The sequence below is a fragment of the Bos javanicus genome, chromosome 19 (assembly GCF_032452875.1).
Source record: "Bos javanicus breed banteng chromosome 19, ARS-OSU_banteng_1.0, whole genome shotgun sequence".
NCBI lineage: Eukaryota > Metazoa > Chordata > Mammalia > Artiodactyla > Bovidae > Bos > Bos javanicus.
Genome location: NC_083886.1, coordinates 19,274,749 through 19,292,928, shown reverse-complemented (window position 1 = coordinate 19,292,928; position 18,180 = coordinate 19,274,749). Strand labels below are relative to the sequence as shown.

The following is an 18,180-nucleotide window of genomic DNA, read 5'->3' as shown; positions in this document are numbered from 1 at the left end:
TAGAAGCAGAACAGAGTGATGAACAGCTTCATCAAGAAATATCACAGGTGAGTTAAAAAAAAATAATTCTAGGTTTGTTTGTGGGAGAACAATGATGATCCTGTGTCTGCCATTTCCTTCTCTCACAGAGAGGGCTTTTTCAGTTCTTTAATGTTGCTGCTGACTTTGAGTATGTATTTTTGACATAAATCCTTTTGCTTTTAGAGGCATGCTAAGTTTTTTAATTTTCAAATTTTTTTCTTTGTTTGACTGAAATATATTAGCTAGCTGGTAATTAAATACTACATTTGTATTATTTTAAAATACCATCGATTTGTTAATTTTTCTTATAGGCTAATGTCATCTGCATAGTTTATGCTGTGAACAACAAGCATTCCATTGATAAGGTATGAATATGTGACTTTTCACTATACTTTGTTAAATTTCAGTGGGGGCACTTTTAAAATTGATCCTCAATTTAGAATTTTAGGAGTTCTAGGGTGGAGTATTTTTCAAGGCAGATCTTCATTAGGCCTTAACTCCTGTTAATTTTCATTTTAGGTAACAAGTCGATGGATTCCTCTCATAAATGAAAGAACAGACAAAGACAGCAGGTACTTTTTTCTCTCTGAAACTTTGTATATTGAAAAATTTCAAACTTGGAGAAAAATCGCAAGAAATAGTGCAGTAAAGATCTGTAAACTATTCACTTAGATCTGCTAGTTAATAGTTTGCCATATGTGCTTCATCTAATAGGTCTGTTTATACACACACACCTTTATCAGAGAGGAATTACTAGAGGCTGCATACACATTTGAGAGCAAAGCAGAGAATAGAGCTCTGAAACTGTAATCTGCCCTCTTTCTTGAGATGCCCTTTTGAGGACTGGCATTATCCCAATCATTGAATGTTCACCATGTGAAATATGTAAGAGCACAGTCATTATCACTGTTTTAAAGTCACTTTGTGATGACTTACTGACTGAGCTGAGAGGAGCTCTCTAGAGCTGTACTGTCCAGTGGAGTAGCTTCTAGTCAGTTGGGGCAATTTAAGTAAAATTAAATAATACTAAAAATTCGGTGCCTTGGATGCAGCCACATTTCAAGTGCTTGATAGGCACTTGTGGCTAGAGGTTAGGGTAATGGACAGTACAAATAAAGTTCATTTCTGTCATCACAGAAATGATGCCTTGACTGCTTTGGAGGAAACAATGCCTCTATGCTCCTTACACTTGCTTTTCTTGCTTATTTCTTGAACTGTTTCGAGGACTCTTCCGAGAAGTCAGTTTTGCCAGGATCTATGCAGTCCATGGGGTTGCTAAGAGTCAGACACGACTGAGCAACTTCACTTTCACTTTTCACTTTCATGCATTGGAGAAGGAAATAGCAACCCACTCCAGTGTTCTTGCCTGGAGAATCCCAGGGACGGGGGAGCCTAGTGGGCTGCCGTCTGTGGGGTCGCACAGAGTCAGACACGACTGAAGCAACTTAGCAGCAGCAGCAGCATGAAGCACTATCTTGAACAACTGAATTTTTAAAATTGACTCTACCATGACAGCTTCCTAAACTGCTCTCTAGAAACTAGCTGGCTAGTCTCATGCCCCTTTTAGTGTACCATCTGAAAGTGGCCTTCAATGTTTGGGAGATCTAATTGAGCTTTCTCAGGCGTGGGTATACCTGTACCCTTCCCTGAATCATAGGAGCATGTTTATTTCTCTTGTGGTTGATTTGTTCCAAGGTGGTCTATTTCATTAATGTATGGAGTTCACATTTTCCCAGTACCTTCTTTCCTGGGCCTCATACCTTAAGTTTATATTTATTACACATATGTTCTTATCTAGGACTTCTGTGGACCATTATCACAGTGGTCCTCAGTCAGATGTGCCCATCACTGTCACCTGAGGTACCTTGCAACAATATAGACGCCTTTGCTCTACTGTTTGAGTTTTAGGATTAGTACGTTTGGAGTAGCGCTTGGACTTGTGTGTTTTCTTTTTTTAAGATCCGTAAATTATTCTGAGCACACCTCTGGTTGTAATGCAGTGCATTTTGGGGAACTCTCCTGGCTCTATTAACAATCTATGTTTGGGTTATGTAGTGGGCCGGTCCATTTACACATAATAACCACACTAGGTGGTTAAATAAATGCCTGCAAGTGTTTCTTTTATAATTTGGAGTCCCAGCTAGATGATTTGCCTTCTCTTTAAGCTCTCTTATGGGTTGTACAAATAATTGTTCTCTACTGGGCTAGTTCTCCTTGGTAATCCCCATTCAGATTTATGATAGGCCTTTCACATTTAATTTATTGAAAATAAAATTCTTTATTTCCTGCCTATTCCCCACTGCCCCCACCCCCAGATTTCTCAATCTTTTCTGTCTCCAAAGATCTGTTCATTTTGGGGACTTCCCTGGCAGTCCAATGGTTGACTACATCATGAGAAACGCTGGACTGGAAGAAGCACAAGCTGGAATCAAGATTGCTGGGAGAAATATCAATAACCTCCGATATGCAGATGATACCACCCTTATGGCAGAAAGCGAAGAGGAACTAAAAAGCCTCTTGATGAAAGTGAAAGTGGAGAGTGAAAAAGTTGGCTTAAAGCTCAACATTCAGAAAATGAAGATCATGGCATCCGGTCCCATCACTTCATGGAAAATAGATGGGGAAACAGTGGAAACAGTGTCAGACTTTATTTTGGGGGGCTCCAAAATCACTGCAGATGGTGACTGCAGCCATGAAATTAAAAGACACTTGCTCCTTGGAAGGAAAGTTACGACCAACCTAGATAGCATATTCAAAAGCAGAGACATTGCTTTGCCAACAAAGGTCCGTCTAGTCAAGGCTATGGTTTTTCCAGTAGTCGTGTATGGATGTGAGAGTTGGAGTGTGAAGAAGGCTGAGCGCCAAAGAATTGATGCTTTTGAACTGTGGTGTTGGAGAAGACTCTTGAGAGTCCCTTGGACTGCAAAGAGATCCAACCAGTCCATTCTGAAGGAGATCAGCCCTGGGATTTCTTTGGAAGGAATGATGCTAAAGCTGAAACTCCAGTACTTTGGCTACCTCATGCGAAGAGTTGACTCATTGGAAAAAACTCTGATGTTGGGAGGGATTGGGGGCAGGAGGAGAAGGGGACGACAGAGGATGAGATGGCTGGATGGCATCACTGACTTGATGGACGTGAGTCTGAGTGAACTCCGGGAGTTGGTAATGGACAGGGAGGCCTGGCGTGCTGTGATTCATGGGGTCGCAAAGAGTTGGACACGACTGAGCGACTGAACTGAACTGAACGGGGAACTAGGATCCCACATACCTCTGGGCCAAAGGACCAAAATACAAAACAGAAGCAATATATTGTAACAAATTCAATTAAAACTTTAAAAATGGAAAAAAATTTAATCCTTTTGTCCAGCCAAAAAGATCTATGTACTTTTCTTGATTTCTAATTTCCTTCAATCTTCATATCTAATCTACTGTTGCTCCTATCTGTTCTACTTCAAAAATATATCTCAAATCTGAAAATTTCCTCTCTGTCTCCACTACCCTAATCCAGGATACCACATTAAAAGAACTTTTTTATTATTGAAAAAAAATCAAATATATACAAAAGTAGAATAATATAATGAATCCCTCTGTATCATCCAGCTTCAACGATTAACAACTCATGGCCAGTGTTGTTTCATTTATTACCCCTTCCTTTGGGATCATTTTGAACAAATCAGACATCATATCATACTCTAACTATTTCAGTATGTATCTCTAAAAGATAACAAATGACTGCATTTTAAAATGTCTATCAGATCCTGTCATTTTACACTTAAAACACACTCTCTGTACTGTAGCTGTAAAGTCGTTTTGCATCTGGCCTTTGCTTGTCCCTCCAGCTCCGCTTTATGTGTCTTCCCCTTTGACCAGTACTCCTCAGCCGCTCTGGCATTTTTCTGTTCTCCAGACTCATGGGGATGTTTCTTCAGTTTGGGGCTTTTCCACATGCTGTCGCTTCGTCCCAGCCAGCTCTCTCCAGGCTCTTCACCTGACAGGTTCCATCTTATCCTTCACTCCTTGCCTCAAATGCCGCTTTGTCAGAGGGATTGTTCCCTGATTACCATGTATAGTTTGCCCTCTTCAATAACTTTATCATTGTACTTTAGTAGGTTACAATGTACATTAAAATAAAATCTAATGTCTTTTGCCTTCCTTATTATTACCATGTGCCCTGTTTATTTCAGGCTGCCTTTGATACTGGTTGGGAACAAATCTGACCTGGTGGAATATAGTAGTATGGAGACCATCCTTCCTATTATGAACCAGTACACAGAAATAGAAACCTGTGTGGAGGTATGCATTCTCATTTCATTTTGAAATTTACAGTTGGTGAATTCTCACTAAATTGAGGTTCAGAGTAGGAGATGGGGGAAGATGTGGGGTGGAATAAATTTCCTGTTTGTGAAATCATGTAAATCAAATAAAACAGAGAACTTGGAACTGGTCTCTGGGCTCTTTGTAGTCTATCATATGGTGATATCCACTAAAAAAATGGATTTTTTCAGTTTCTTCAAGGAATCTTGATAGTTTAAAAAGAAAACATTTTTTTAAATGTTCTTAGCTCGCTCTCTCTGAATTGCTTTCAGAGTGAAACATTTAAAATTTTCTTTTCAGTGTTCAGCAAAAAATCTGAAGAACATATCAGAGCTCTTCTATTATGCACAGAAAGCAGTTCTTCATCCTACAGGGCCCTTGTACTGCCCAGAGGAGAAAGAGGTAAACCCTCCATCCCATCAGACCATGTTAGTAAGGACTGGAATGTGTAGGTAGCACATTATCACTCCATTATGATACTGATTGTTAGTAACTCTTAAGTATTCATCTAAACTGCTGAAATTTAAATTAATTACTTATTAAACTGTTATATTTCCTAGGTACTTTTCAAAGACAGTCACGTTTAATGCTCAGAATAATATGCCAGGTCAAATACTATTTTAAGAAATGTAATTAAAATAAACAGAAGAATTGGCAACTATAACAACAAAAAGTCCAAAGACTTAACTAATAGTCTATTTGCTTTGCTACTATAAAATTCACAAACTTAGTAACACATACAAGTGAAAAACTTGTATAATTATTTGACATGGATATGATATATAATACAATTGGAATACTCCCTTTTGTTCCATAGCTTAGAAACATAGTAATTCCTTAATGAAATATCTAAAATTTAATGATATTTTACCATAGACTTTTTTTCTGCCAAAGTATAAAGGTTTTTTTTTTTTTTTTAATTACGTGTAACAGGCAAAATTATTTAAGTCAATAAACGTAAGGAATTTCATACGTTCTGGTTCTTTCCACAGCCAATCACCATAGACTTTTTTTTTTTTTAAACCAGAATTTTGGTCTTTTTTTTTATTGTGAGAAAAAAAATAAGATGAAATTTAATGTTTTAAAATATGCAGTTCAGTAGCATTACAGACATGCACGTTGTTGTACCAATACCACCATTCATGTACAGAATTTCAGCTTCTCAAACTGGAACTCGCAACCCATTAGACAATAACTTTCCATTCCCTCCTTCCCATTCTTGGCAATAACCATGCTACCTTCTGTCTCTGAATCTGACTACTCTTGGTATCTCATATACATGGAATCCTACAGAATTTGTCCTTTGCCCCTGGATTATTTCACGTAGCTTAGTGTCTTCAAGATTCACTCACACTGTAGCATGTTTCAGAAATTTTTTTTAAAGGCTAAATAATGTTCTATTGTACGTATAGACCTAGAGCTTTGTAGTTTACCCTCACAAAGATCTTGTACATATTTTGTTAGATTTATACATAAATATTTTGTTTCCTTTCTTCTTCTTTCATGGTGCTGGGTTTTTAATGTTATTATTATTTTTTCTTTTTGTTTCTCGGTTTTTAATTCTGATTGATTACTGATCTATAAGAAAGCTATTAGCCAGCCACTGCACTTAATTTGATGCTGCACTTCCCCTCCCTAACCATCCTTGGCTCAAGGCAGCACCAAAGGAGTCCAACTCCCATAAGCAAGGGCATCACTTCCCCCCAAGAAGCCCCAGGCTCCCACGCACCTGCAGGGGAGCAGACGGGCACTCTCAGTCTGAAGCAATTTCTCTTATGCCAGGTTCATGCTGAAATGTGCAGAAACAGGCGAACACCCACTCAGTAATGAGAGAGGGAAGTTTAGTGGTCCTCACCTAACATGCTCAGATACTCAGTTGTGTCCAATTCTTTACGACCCCATGGATTGTAGCCCACCAGACTCCTGTCCATGGGATTTTCCAGGCAAGGATACTGGAGTGGGTTGCCATTTCCTTCTCCACACCATAGACTTTTAAAATTAAATTTTATATTGAGATATAACTCACATACCATAAAGTTCACTTTTTTGTTCTTTTCAGTGATTTTTAATGTATTCACAAAGTTGTATGTTCGTCATTGTCTGATTTCAGAGCATTTCATCACCCCCAGAGAAACCCTGTACCCATTAGCAGTAACTTCCATTCCCTCCTCCCCCTTCCCCTACTTTTTGGCAACCACTAGTCTACTCTCTGTCTCTCTGAATTTGCCTATTCTTGGCATTTCATATGAATGGAATCATACAATATGTGGTCTTCTGTGTCTGGCTTCTTTGATGTAGTGTAATGTTTCCAAGGTACATCCATATTGTAGCGTTACTAGTACTTCATTCCTTTTTACGGTCAAATGACACTTCATTGTATGCATATAGCATATTTTGTTTATCCATTCAACTGTTTGGTAGATAACTGGGTTGCTTCCACCTTTTGGCTATTGTGAATACTGCTAAGAACATTCACACACAAGTTTGAACCCCTGTTTTGAATGTCTGTTTAGAGGTGGAATTACTAGGTCACATGGTAATTCTGTGTTTCACTCATATTGAGGAACCACTAAAATTAAAGTCCCAATTTCCCCACATCTCTGCCAGCACCTATTATCCTCCCCCTGGCCTTTGTTTGTTTGTAGTCATCCTGGTAGATGGGAGTGGTGTCTTACGTTGTTTGAACTGCATTTCCATGATGGCTAATGATATTGAACATCATTTCTTGTGTTTATTGGCCATTTGTATATCTCCTTTGGAGAAAGGTCTGTTTAAGTATTTTATCCATCTCTTAATTGAGCTATTTGTTTCTTTTGTTGTTATTTTGAATTTTTAAGGAATAGAAGTTTGCTGGGGAAAAAAAGTTTCCTGAAAAGACTTTTTTCGGGAAAAATTTATAGTATAGGTGAATGATTGGAGAACTGACCCATGGGCCAAATTTGGCCTGCCACCTTCTTTTTTTTTTTTTAATTAAAGTATAATTCCTTTACAGAATTACGTTGGTTCTGCCAAGCATCAGCATGAATCAGCCATAGATATATATATGTCCCCTTCCTCTTGAACCTCCCTCCCCATCCCCCCTCTCTAGATTGTTACAGAGCCCCGGTTTGAGTTCCCTGAGTCATACAGCAAATTCCCATTGGCTATCTATTTTACATATGGTAATGTATGTTTCCATCTTATTCTCTCCATACACCCCACCCTTTCCTCCCTGCCACCACGTCCATAAGTCTGTTCTGTATGTCTGTGTCTCCATTGCTGCTCTGCAAATAATTTCATCAGTACCATCTTTCTAGATTACATATATTGCGTTAGTATATGTACTTGTTTTTCTCTTTCTGACTCCCTTCACTGTATATAATAGACTCTAGATTCATCCACCTCATTAGAACTGACTCTAATGAGTCAGTCATTAGCATTGCTTTTTATGTTTGAGTAATATTCCATCATATATATGTACCACAGCTACTTTATCCATTCATCTGTCGACCGCCACCAGCTTTTATATAGCCTGTGAGCTAAGATACATTTTGCATTTTTTAATGATTGGGGAAAAAGTCAAAAAGAATAATGTTTTGAGATATGGGGAAATTTATAAGGCCTTCGGATTTCATGGTTCATAGGTAAGCTTTATTGCAGCACAGCCGTGTTCATTCCCTCACGTCTGTCTGCACTTTCCTGCTGTGAAGGCAGTCATGTGGTTGTAGCAGAGCTTGTCTGTGGTAACTGTCATCACACCACTGCTCGTCGCCCTGCGAACTGCACTGACACACTGCAGACTTGGCAGCAGCATCTCATGTGCCACATGTACCCCTGTACAGTAGCGTTTTATTTTTTTTATTACCAGTACATACATATGCCAAAACAAGAAGAGAAAAAAAGTGGATCTTCAGATGGCAAAACAGATATACTTTCTGAGCTATAATTCCAGCATCACTGTTTTTTGGACCTTGATGCACATGCAAAGGAAATTTTTTAATTTCCTGATCCATTTGACCATGCAGTTGAGGAGCTTCCACCCAACCTTCAGTTGGAACTGATTAATCTGCAGTGTATGACATGTTAACAGGCAAATATCACGAAAAGAATGAAATAGAATTCTATAAATGCCTTCCAAGTGATGAATGTGCTCAAAGAAAGTTATATGTTTATGGATCAGTGTCACTATTGGGATTGTTAAAAAGACATTTTCAGAGATGAAATATGTTAAATCTCATTACAGATCAGCATTAATAGATGAATATCTGCAATTGATTTTCATGATAGGAAAAGCTAGCTTTTTTTAAATTAAAGTATAATTGATTTACAATACTGAGTTAGTTTTGGGTATGTATCATAGTGGTCTTTTTTGTTTTTGTAGGATTTTTTGCAGATTATATTCCATTATATAATTTCCTTCTCCAGAGTGTATAATCGATGGGGTCACAAAGAGTCAGACGCGACTGAACTGAACTGAACTGATATTCCATTATAGTTTATTACAAGATAGGGAACACTGACTTTGAACCCCGACTAAGCCAATCGATATCCCTCCAAGAAGAAGTCTATCCTTCTGTAATATTAGTAGACCTATAGAGTAAAGGTATACTCACTTATTATTATATTTTAAATTTAATTAATAAAAACTTTGTGGAAATTTGGTTATTTCTTGCTGTGTAAGTACCTACATGATATCCTTGATTTTGCCGATTGGCACCCAATGCCTAAAGTATTTGCTGTGTCTTTATTTATTCTTAGACATTATTATTATATCTTTATTAATTGCTTTACCATAAAAGTGCTGACCTCTGGTATAAATATTAATCTGCTGCTGCTGCTGCTGCTGCTAAGTCGCTTCAGTCGTGTCTGACTCTGTGCGACCCCATAGACAGCAGCCCATCAGGCTCCCCCATCCCTGGGATTCTCCAGGCAAGAACACTGGAGTGGGTTGCCATTTCCTTCTCCAGTGCATGAAAGGAAAAGTGAAAGTGAAGGCGCTCAGTCGTGTCCGACTCTTAGCGACCCCATGGACTGCAGCCTACCAGGCTCCTCTGTCCATGGGATTTTCCAGGCAAGAGTACTGGAGTGGGGTGCCATTGCCTTCTCTGAAATATGAATCTGAGTTATCCCTTAATCTGATCCTGATTTAGTCTTCCTTAATCCTGGTTTATATTCTTAATTGAAATGTTTCTTTCTAACTTGCTACTGGAGATCAGTGGAGAAATAACTCCAGAAAGAATGAAGGGATGGAGCCAAAGCAAATACAATACCCAGTTGTGGATGTGACTGGTAATATAAGCAAGGTCCGATGCTGTAAAGAGCAATATTGCATAGGAACCTGGAATGTTAGTTCCATGAATCAAGGCAAATTAGAAGTGGTCAAACAGGAGATGGCAAGAGTAAACATCGACATTCTAGGAATCAGTGAACTAAAATGGACTGGAATGGGTGAATTTAACTCAGATGACCATTATGTCTACTACTGCGGGCAGGAATCCCTCAGAAGAAATGGAGTAGCCATTATGATCAACAAAAGAGTCCAAAATGCAGTACTTGGATGCAATCTCAAGAACGACAGAATGATCTCTGTTCGTTTCCAAGGCGAACCATTCAATATCACAGTAATCCACGTCTATGCCCCAACCAGTAATGCTGAAGAAGCTGAACGGTTCTATGAAGACCTACAAGATCTTTTAGAACTAACACCCAAAAAAGATGTCCTTTTCATTATAGGGGACTGGAATGCTAAAGTAGGAAGTCAAGAAACAGCTGGAGTAACAGGCAAATTTGGCCTTGGAATATGGAATGAAGCAGGGCAAAGGCTTTTGTTAAGAGAATGCACTGGTCATAACAAACACCCTCTTCCAACAACACAAGAGAAGGCTCTACACATGGACATCACCAGATGGTCAACACCGAAATCAGATTGATTATATTCTTTGCAGCCAAAGATGGAGAAGCTCTATATAGTCAGCAAAACACAAGACCAGGAGCTGACTGTGACTCTCATCATGAACTCCTTATTGGCAAATTCAGACTTAAATTGAAGAAAGTAGGGAAAACCACTAGACATTCAGGTATGACCTAAATCAAATCCCTTATGATTATACAGTGGAAGTGAGAAATAGATTTAAGGGACTAGATCTGATAAGAGTGCCTGATGAACTATGGATGGAGGTTCGTGACATTGTACAGGAGACAGGGATCAAGACCATCCCCACGGAAAAGAAATGCAAAAAAGCAAAATGGCTGTCTGGGGAGGCCTTACAAATAGCTGTGAAAAGAAGAGAAGTGAAAAGCAAAGAAGAAAAGGAAAGATATAAGCATCTGAATGCAGAGTTTCAAAGAATAGCAAGAAGAGATAAGAAAGCCTTCCTCAGCAATCAGTGCAAAGAAATAGAGGGAAACAACAGAATGGGAAAGACTAGAGATCTCTTTGGCACCCCACCCCAGTGTACTCTTGCCTGGAAAATCCCATGGACGGAGGAGCCTGGAAGGCTGCAGTCATGGGGTCGCTGAGGGTTGGACACGACTGAGCGCCTTCACTTTCACTTTTCACTTTCATGCATTGGAGAAGGAAATGGCAACCCACTCCAGTGTTCTTGCCTGGAGAATTCCAGGGGCAGGGGAGCCTGGTGGGTTACCGTCTATGGGTTTGCACAGAGTTGGACATGACTGAAGTGACTTAGCAGCAGCAGAGATCTCTTCAAGAAAATTAGAGATACCAAGGGAACATTTCATGCAAAGATGGGCTCGATAAAGGACAGAAATGGTATGGACCTAACAGAAGCAGAAGATAGTAAGAAGAGGTGGCAAGAATACACAGAAGAACTGTACAAAAAAGATCTTCACGACACAGATAATCACGATGGTGTGATCACTGACCTAGAGCCAGACATCCTGGAATGTGAAGTCAAGTGGGCCTTAGAAAGCATCACTACGAACAAAGCTAGTGGAGGTGATGGAATTCCAGTTGAGCTATTCCAAATCCTGAAAGATGATGCTGTTAAAGTGCTGCACTCAATATGCCAGAAAATTTGGAAAACTCAGCAGAGGCCACAAGACTGGAAAAGGTCATTTTTTATTCCAATCCCAAAGAAAGGCAATGCCAAAGAATGCTCAAACTACTGCACAATTGCACTCATCTCACACGCTAGTAAAGTAATGCTCAAAATTCTCCAAGCCAGGCTTCAGCAGTACGTGAGCCGTGAACTTCCAGATGTTCAAGCTGGTTTTAGAAAAGGCAGAGGAACCAGAGATCAAATTGCCAACATCCGCTGGATCATGGAAAAAGCAAGAGAGTTGCAGAAAAACATCTATTTCTGCTTTCTTGACTATGCCAAAGCCTTTGACTGTGTGGATCACAAGAAACTGTGGAAAATTCTGAAAGAGATGGGAATACCAGACCACCTCACCTGCCTCTTGAGAAACCTATATGCAGGTCAGAAAGCAACCGGTGGAACTGGACATGGAACAACAGACTGGTTCCAAATAGGAAAAGGAGTATGTCAAGGCTGTATATTGTCACCCTGCTTATTTAACTTATATGCAGAGTACATCATGAGAAACGCTGGGCTGGAAGAAGCACAAGCTGGAATCAAGATTGCTGGGAGAAATATCAGTAACTTCAGATATGCAGATGACACCACCCTTATGGCAGAAAGGGAAGAAGAACTAAAGAGCCTCTTGATGAAAGTGAAAGAGGAGTGTGAAAAAGTTGGCTTTAAGCTCAACATTCAGAAAACGAAGATCATGGCATCCGGTCCCATCACTTCATGGGAAATAGATGGGGAAACAATGGAAACAGTGTCAGACTTAGTTTTTGGGGTTCCAAAATCACTACAGATGGTGATTGCAGCCATGAAATTAAAAGACGCTTACTCCTTGGAAGGAAAGTTACGACCAACCTAGATAGCATATTCAAAAGCAGAGACGTTACTTTGCCAACAAAAAGTTAGACTGTGAAGAAAGCTGAACGCCGAAGAATTGATGCTTTTGAACTGTGGTGTTGGAGAAGACTCTTGATAGTCCCTTGGACTGCAAGGAGATCCCACCAGTCCATTCTGAAGGAGATCAGTCCTGGGATTTCTTTGGAAGAAATGATGCTAAAGCTGAAACTCCAGTACTTTGGCCACCTCATGCGAAGAGTTGACTCATTGGAAAAGACTCTGATGCTGGGAGGGATTGGGGGCAGGAGGAGAAGGGGACGACAGAGGATGAGATGGCTGGATGGCATCACTGACTTGATGGACGTGAGTCTGAGTGAACTCCGGGAGTTGGTGATGGACAGGGAGGCCTGGCATGCTGCGATTCATGGGGTTGCAAAGATTCAGATAGGACTAAGCGACTGAATTGAACTGAACTTGCCCTTTATTCAATATTTCCGAAATTCACCTCATAATAGTCACTAGGTTAAAATACTTGTTTAAAATACAGATTCTGGAACTTTCCTAGCAGTCCAGTAGGCAGTCTCATTCTATAGAGATTTACCTCTGAGCTTAGCCTGGCAGTACATTGAATCCCCTCCGTTAGTTTGTTCTCAGTTCTCTAATTGCTACTTTTTTCTTAGGCCTATTATTAGTTCTGCTAATCTGCTAATCCTCCCTTCCCTAATGACTACCATCTGTTAGTCATTTCTTAGGCATACCTGCCTAAGGTAGAATCTGTAACGTTTAGAGACTATATGCCTTGATTTATACAAGTAGAAGCCTTGAGTCTAAACTTACAATAGAATCTTTTATTTAGATAACATTCATAACCTTTTAACATAGATTTGAGGTAGGTAGGTCAAATCAAGATAATTAAAGCCTGAACTGGAAATATGTTTCCAGTGGTTTGATGGACTCTGTATGACCCATGGAGTCCTCTGCTTACCTAATAATGAAACAGATCTGTGTGAGGATTAGATTACTTACATGCAAAGTGAGTTTATTTTTATTACTGTAAAAGTTGTACAGGGGTGGGTGGAGAGGGGTGGGATTTGCCTTGTGGCTCTGTGGTAAAGAATCCTGCCAATTCAAGAGACATGGGTTCAATCCCTGGGTCAGGAAGATACCCTGGAGAAGGAAATGGCACCCCATTCCAGTATTCTTGCCTGGAAAATCTCATGGACAGAGGAACTTGGTGGGCTACAAAAGATGGGGTCACAAAAGAGTTGAACATGACTTAGCAACTAAACAACACATTTTAAAGTTTTACTGAAGTGTAATTTTTGATGCGTTTAAGAAGTAGTCATTTTTTGTGTTGTATTTTAAGATGGTTAATATTTAAATATCATATTGAGCCAGTACCTTAGAGCACTTTAGCTTCTGATGCATTTCAGGCTTTAATGAAAAATGCATCACTGTTCATTTTTCTTCAGTTACTTTTTTTTATCATAGCATTTTATGATACAAGGAAAAACACGTGCAAATAAAAAGTTATTTTTAGATTCTGGTTTTTGCATCATTCTACCTATTGCTCCTTTTTGAAACATCTAGATTATTATGCAACAGATTTTTAAAAGAAGAGAAAATAAAATATAATGTGATCTTTAGTAATCTTGAATATCTAATATTAGGATCATATTTACAGAAGCAATAACTTGTTTTTACTTAAAGAGTTATCAATTACATGTATATGTATGGCTGAGTCTCTTTGCTGTTCTCCTGAAACTATCAGCAAAATTGTTAATTGGCTATACCCCAATACAAAATAAAAATGTTAAAGTTATTTATGATTATGGATGTGATAGGTTATAGTCCATTTAGCATTTTTTTTATAAAGACATCCCTAACCATGCTCCCTAAATATTTGACTTTTTTTTCTCAGTTCTTTCTAATCTCTCTATATCTTAGATTTTGGCTTTTTATTATTCTATCAAATTGCTCTCCTAGAGCCCCTATTTAAACCAAAAAAAAAAAAAAAGGAGGAGGAGGAGGAATTGTGCATATTTTGGAAGATAACTGTTCCTTACTATTTTTAAAAGAAATTATTTTATGCATTTAGGTTTGTTATGATAGTGTGACCAAAACTCATCATTACTGCCTCTCTGGTTAGCCGTATCATGGGAGTAGATAAACTAACAAGTATTCATTTCCTCACCTCAGCAGCTCATTTCTCGCACTCAGATGTCCATAAGATATCTCCCTCCACATTTTCAGCGTTCAAAAATCTCCCTGAAAGTTTTATTTTCTCAGAATTGTTGACCATGATTTTCCTATAGCAGTTATACAAATTAGAAGCACGTGGGCCTTATTTTAAATAGTCAAATATTTGTTCTATCCATTATAAATCCTAAAATAAAAATTGTCAGAATACATTTCTAGCAGCTTTTCTTATAAAAGTTTTACAGAGTCACAAAAGGCAAGGTTCTTTTTTTGAAGAATATAATTCTTATAATAGGCAAGTAGTAAAAAAAAAAAAAAAAGAACTTTTGCACATCAACCAGTGCTGTTTTGTCATGTTCTTGGGAAGAAGTACATTTTATATCCCAGCTTCAGTACATACACACATAAACACAAGTTACAGATTGAAACATTTAGTCCTATTTTGCTGCTAGAAGGTCAAAAATCAGAGAAGTTGAGAGAGAAAAGCCTTTGCTATAGTTCTATAAGTCAGCTCATGGAATGAGAGAGGGCATTTCTTCTAAATAACTGGAAGAATGACTTTTTCAAAAGATGGGTTTCTCTTTTGCTCATCTTCAGAGGTCATGAAGGGAGTGTTTAACTATTCCAGATACTGGTCCAAGTAAATATTGTCTCATTTACTTAAAGTGGCTTGAAGATAAAAGTGGCTTTGCTTTAGTTAAGTTTTCATGTTGTTTATATTTGATGTTATGTATTTGACAGTGAAAACATTCAGAATTCTCAATATATTTATGAAAATCATATTTTAAAATCCCAACTATTTGCATTAAAACAATTTATTTTTCCTCAATGATCTATAGATGAAACCAGCCTGTATAAAAGCCCTTACTCGTATATTCAAAATATCTGATCAAGATAATGATGGTACACTCAATGATGCTGAACTCAACTTCTTCCAGGTAGCTTTCTCTTATTTCAGATATTTGTATATCTTGGTTTTTTTTTTTTTTTTTGCTGAGAAAAGCTGTAAAAATTTATTGGCATGACCAATGGTATTTTGATAAACATGCATTTCTTTCATGTAAAATCTCTCTGACATCAGGCTATTTAATCTTTACCTATGGGATAAAATCTCTTTTGCTTAGGAGTTGAGGGGACTCTGAGAGAGTGTCATTTCACAGTGTACAATGGGTGTATTAAGAATGACTTGAAGTCTGAATTCTGAATTATTTTTCCTTCTTGGTTTTGTATAACATAGTTACACAAAGAGCTCTGTGTTTTAGGAACCCCATGTGGGAGATAGGGAGAACATGCCCTTCTTGGTCGGACATGCTTTACTTAATACAAAGTAGAGGCTGTCCTAATTCAGAATTTGTTTCCTTTGGTTACAACTCTTTGGTTTAAGGTTGCTCTGTGGATTAATATTTGTATTGTTTGTGACTTTAATGCTGATTTGTTTTTAACTTTATTTTTATGTCTTTTGCCAGAGAATTTGTTTTAACACTCCCTTAGCCCCTCAAGCTCTGGAAGATGTCAAAAATGTGGTCAGAAAACATATAAGTGATGGTGTGGCTGACGGTGGATTGACACTGAAAGGTGGGTGAAAGGTGCTTTTCTCCTCCTTTCAAACTTTTAAAAAATTTGGCAGCAGGCAACAGTCTATAGTGCTATCTAGATGTTTAGGGAAGCGTCTGTGTTTATTAGTGTAACTAAAATTCTAGCAGGCAGGCCATCGGTGGGAATAATTACCTCCACTGTCAGTATAAATTAGAGATAGGGAAATTTATTGGATTTCAAGAGTGCAGAGTTCCCCCTGAAGATAAAAGAATTCTGAAACAAATTTATCTTAAAATTCTTATTACTCATAAGCATCCTCTAAATAGAAATTATTTTTAAGGAAGACATTTTGTCTCCCAATCAAATTTACCAAGTACCGAATGTTCCAAGTACCGAGTAAAATATGTTACAGAGCCACAGTGAAATCAGAAACCAGTTTTCTCGTTATAGAAATAAGCACACAGATGTCGGAAATGATTTCATTTGTTTTTATCGTATAACTTTGTGAATGTCAGTATACACCTTGGGATGTGTTTTTGGCCCTTTGATCCAGTACCACCTTTTGCTGACTTGGGTGTATATGAAGTTACATATTCATTCTGAATTACAGATACATTACAGATATCTGAATGTATCTGAATTACAGATACATTCTGAAATCAGCTCTTTGTGACACACGTGAACCTGGTTTTGATCGGACCTTCAGTATGCACAGCTAGTGCACGTGTGGTCGTGAGTGTAGCTCTTGCCATTGTGTGTTATGTGCTCGCCTCCCGTGTGACCCTGTACCCATTTTCACATCAGCTGTACTTACTAATTTATTTTATTTCAGGTTTTCTTTTTTTACACACACTTTTTATTCAGAGAGGGAGACATGAGACTACTTGGACTGTGCTTCGACGATTTGGTTATGATGACGATCTGGATTTGACACCCGAATATTTATTCCCCTTGTATGTACCTTTGGCTTCTAATTGATTTCACTTGCCAGTATTTTAAAGTTTTATTTAGCACGTAGGTAGTAGGCTTTGAGCTACTTAGGAATAATTTAGATTTATAGAGCCGTTTATAGCAGGGTTTCTCAACCTCGGCACTGTTAACGCCATTTTGGACCAGATAATTCATTATTGTAGAGCCTGTTCTATGCGTTACAGGATGTTTATTAGCACATCCTTAGATGCCAACAACACCTCTTCCCCTAGTCGTGACAGCCAGAAATGTGCCCGTGGGAGTGAGATGATCCCCACTTAAGAGCCACTGAGTTATAGCATGGCTCAGCCTCTTGCTCTTCTTCTTACGGAGAATACAGTTATATTTTAAAATCCGTTTGATTGAGGAAGGAGATAAGAGAAGCTAGATCAACTTGTTTTTAGAATCAAAGGAGTCAAAAATACATTGGTTAGCATTTTTCTTTGTCCTCCCTGAGTTTTATAGCCTGTTCTCAGTTTAGGATAAAGTACTTTTCCTAAGCAAGCAGTCTCTCTGTGGTTATTTTCCTTTAAGTAATGATGTGTTTAAGTTCTGTTTGTTTAGCAATGAACCCAGCATCATCCTGGTAGGAGACTGCGTAACTGTAGGATGCCTCTTCTGTACCCAAGGGAAGTAGGCTTCTCAGGGAGGTGACTTCCCAGGATCAGGCCTTTGAGCCTTTTGCCTTTTTTCTTCATTCTTTCAGTAGCACGTTATCTTCATGTTCTCCTTTTTAAAAAAGTTTTAGCATGGTACTGCTAGCTCTCCATGTAAGGGTTCAGAAAAACTGTCATTTTTTCCTTCCCCATCACCGAGGAAGCAAAATACTTTCTGGTTGGATTCCTGGCCCATTAATCAGTTCTAAGTTGAAACTTCCCTTGTCAAAGTTATTCAAACTTGGCTCAAGTGATTTGCCAGATTTTTCAATAAATAAGTATGGAATGAATGCATTTGTCCCAAGATCTTTTTATCAAGCTTTCTTCTCTGTGCCATTTATGTGGGTAGATAAATTCTACAGAACATAGAAAGTTGCTTATTGCTTTGTAAAGTATGACAGTAAGGAAACTCCATCTTTTATGGCTTTGTGACTTAGACTAAAATCTCTTTTAATTTCTTTGTGCACTCTACCTTTAATTTTTTGTAAAATAGCCCCTTTAGAGCCACATCTTGAGTCTCCTTATTAAACTCTCTACTCCCACCCTTCATGTTGTGGCAAGAATTAATACTGATAGATACATAACACAGATTTTGCCATGTCACTTTGCCTTCAAGA

General features: G+C 38.4%; 1 protein-coding gene across 10 annotated transcripts in view; it reads left to right on the top strand.

Moving 5' to 3' along the window:
• The window catches only part of RHOT1 (ras homolog family member T1), a 68,647-nt gene that overhangs the window by 24,132 nt on the left and 26,335 nt on the right, over nt 1-18,180 (top strand). For all 10 annotated transcript variants that reach the window (XR_009731243.1, XM_061390423.1, XM_061390418.1 and 7 more), the window contains exons 4-11: nt 4-47; nt 333-386; nt 541-593; nt 4,206-4,314; nt 4,636-4,737; nt 15,242-15,340; nt 15,869-15,977; nt 16,771-16,891. Coding sequence is in view for 9 of the 10 variants with exons in the window: in XM_061390423.1 (XP_061246407.1) it covers nt 4-47; nt 333-386; nt 541-593; nt 4,206-4,314; nt 4,636-4,737; nt 15,242-15,340; nt 15,869-15,977; nt 16,771-16,891 (691 nt within the window). In the remaining variant the exon portion in view is untranslated. The remainder of the gene's footprint in view (nt 1-3; nt 48-332; nt 387-540; nt 594-4,205; nt 4,315-4,635; nt 4,738-15,241; nt 15,341-15,868; nt 15,978-16,770; nt 16,892-18,180) is intronic.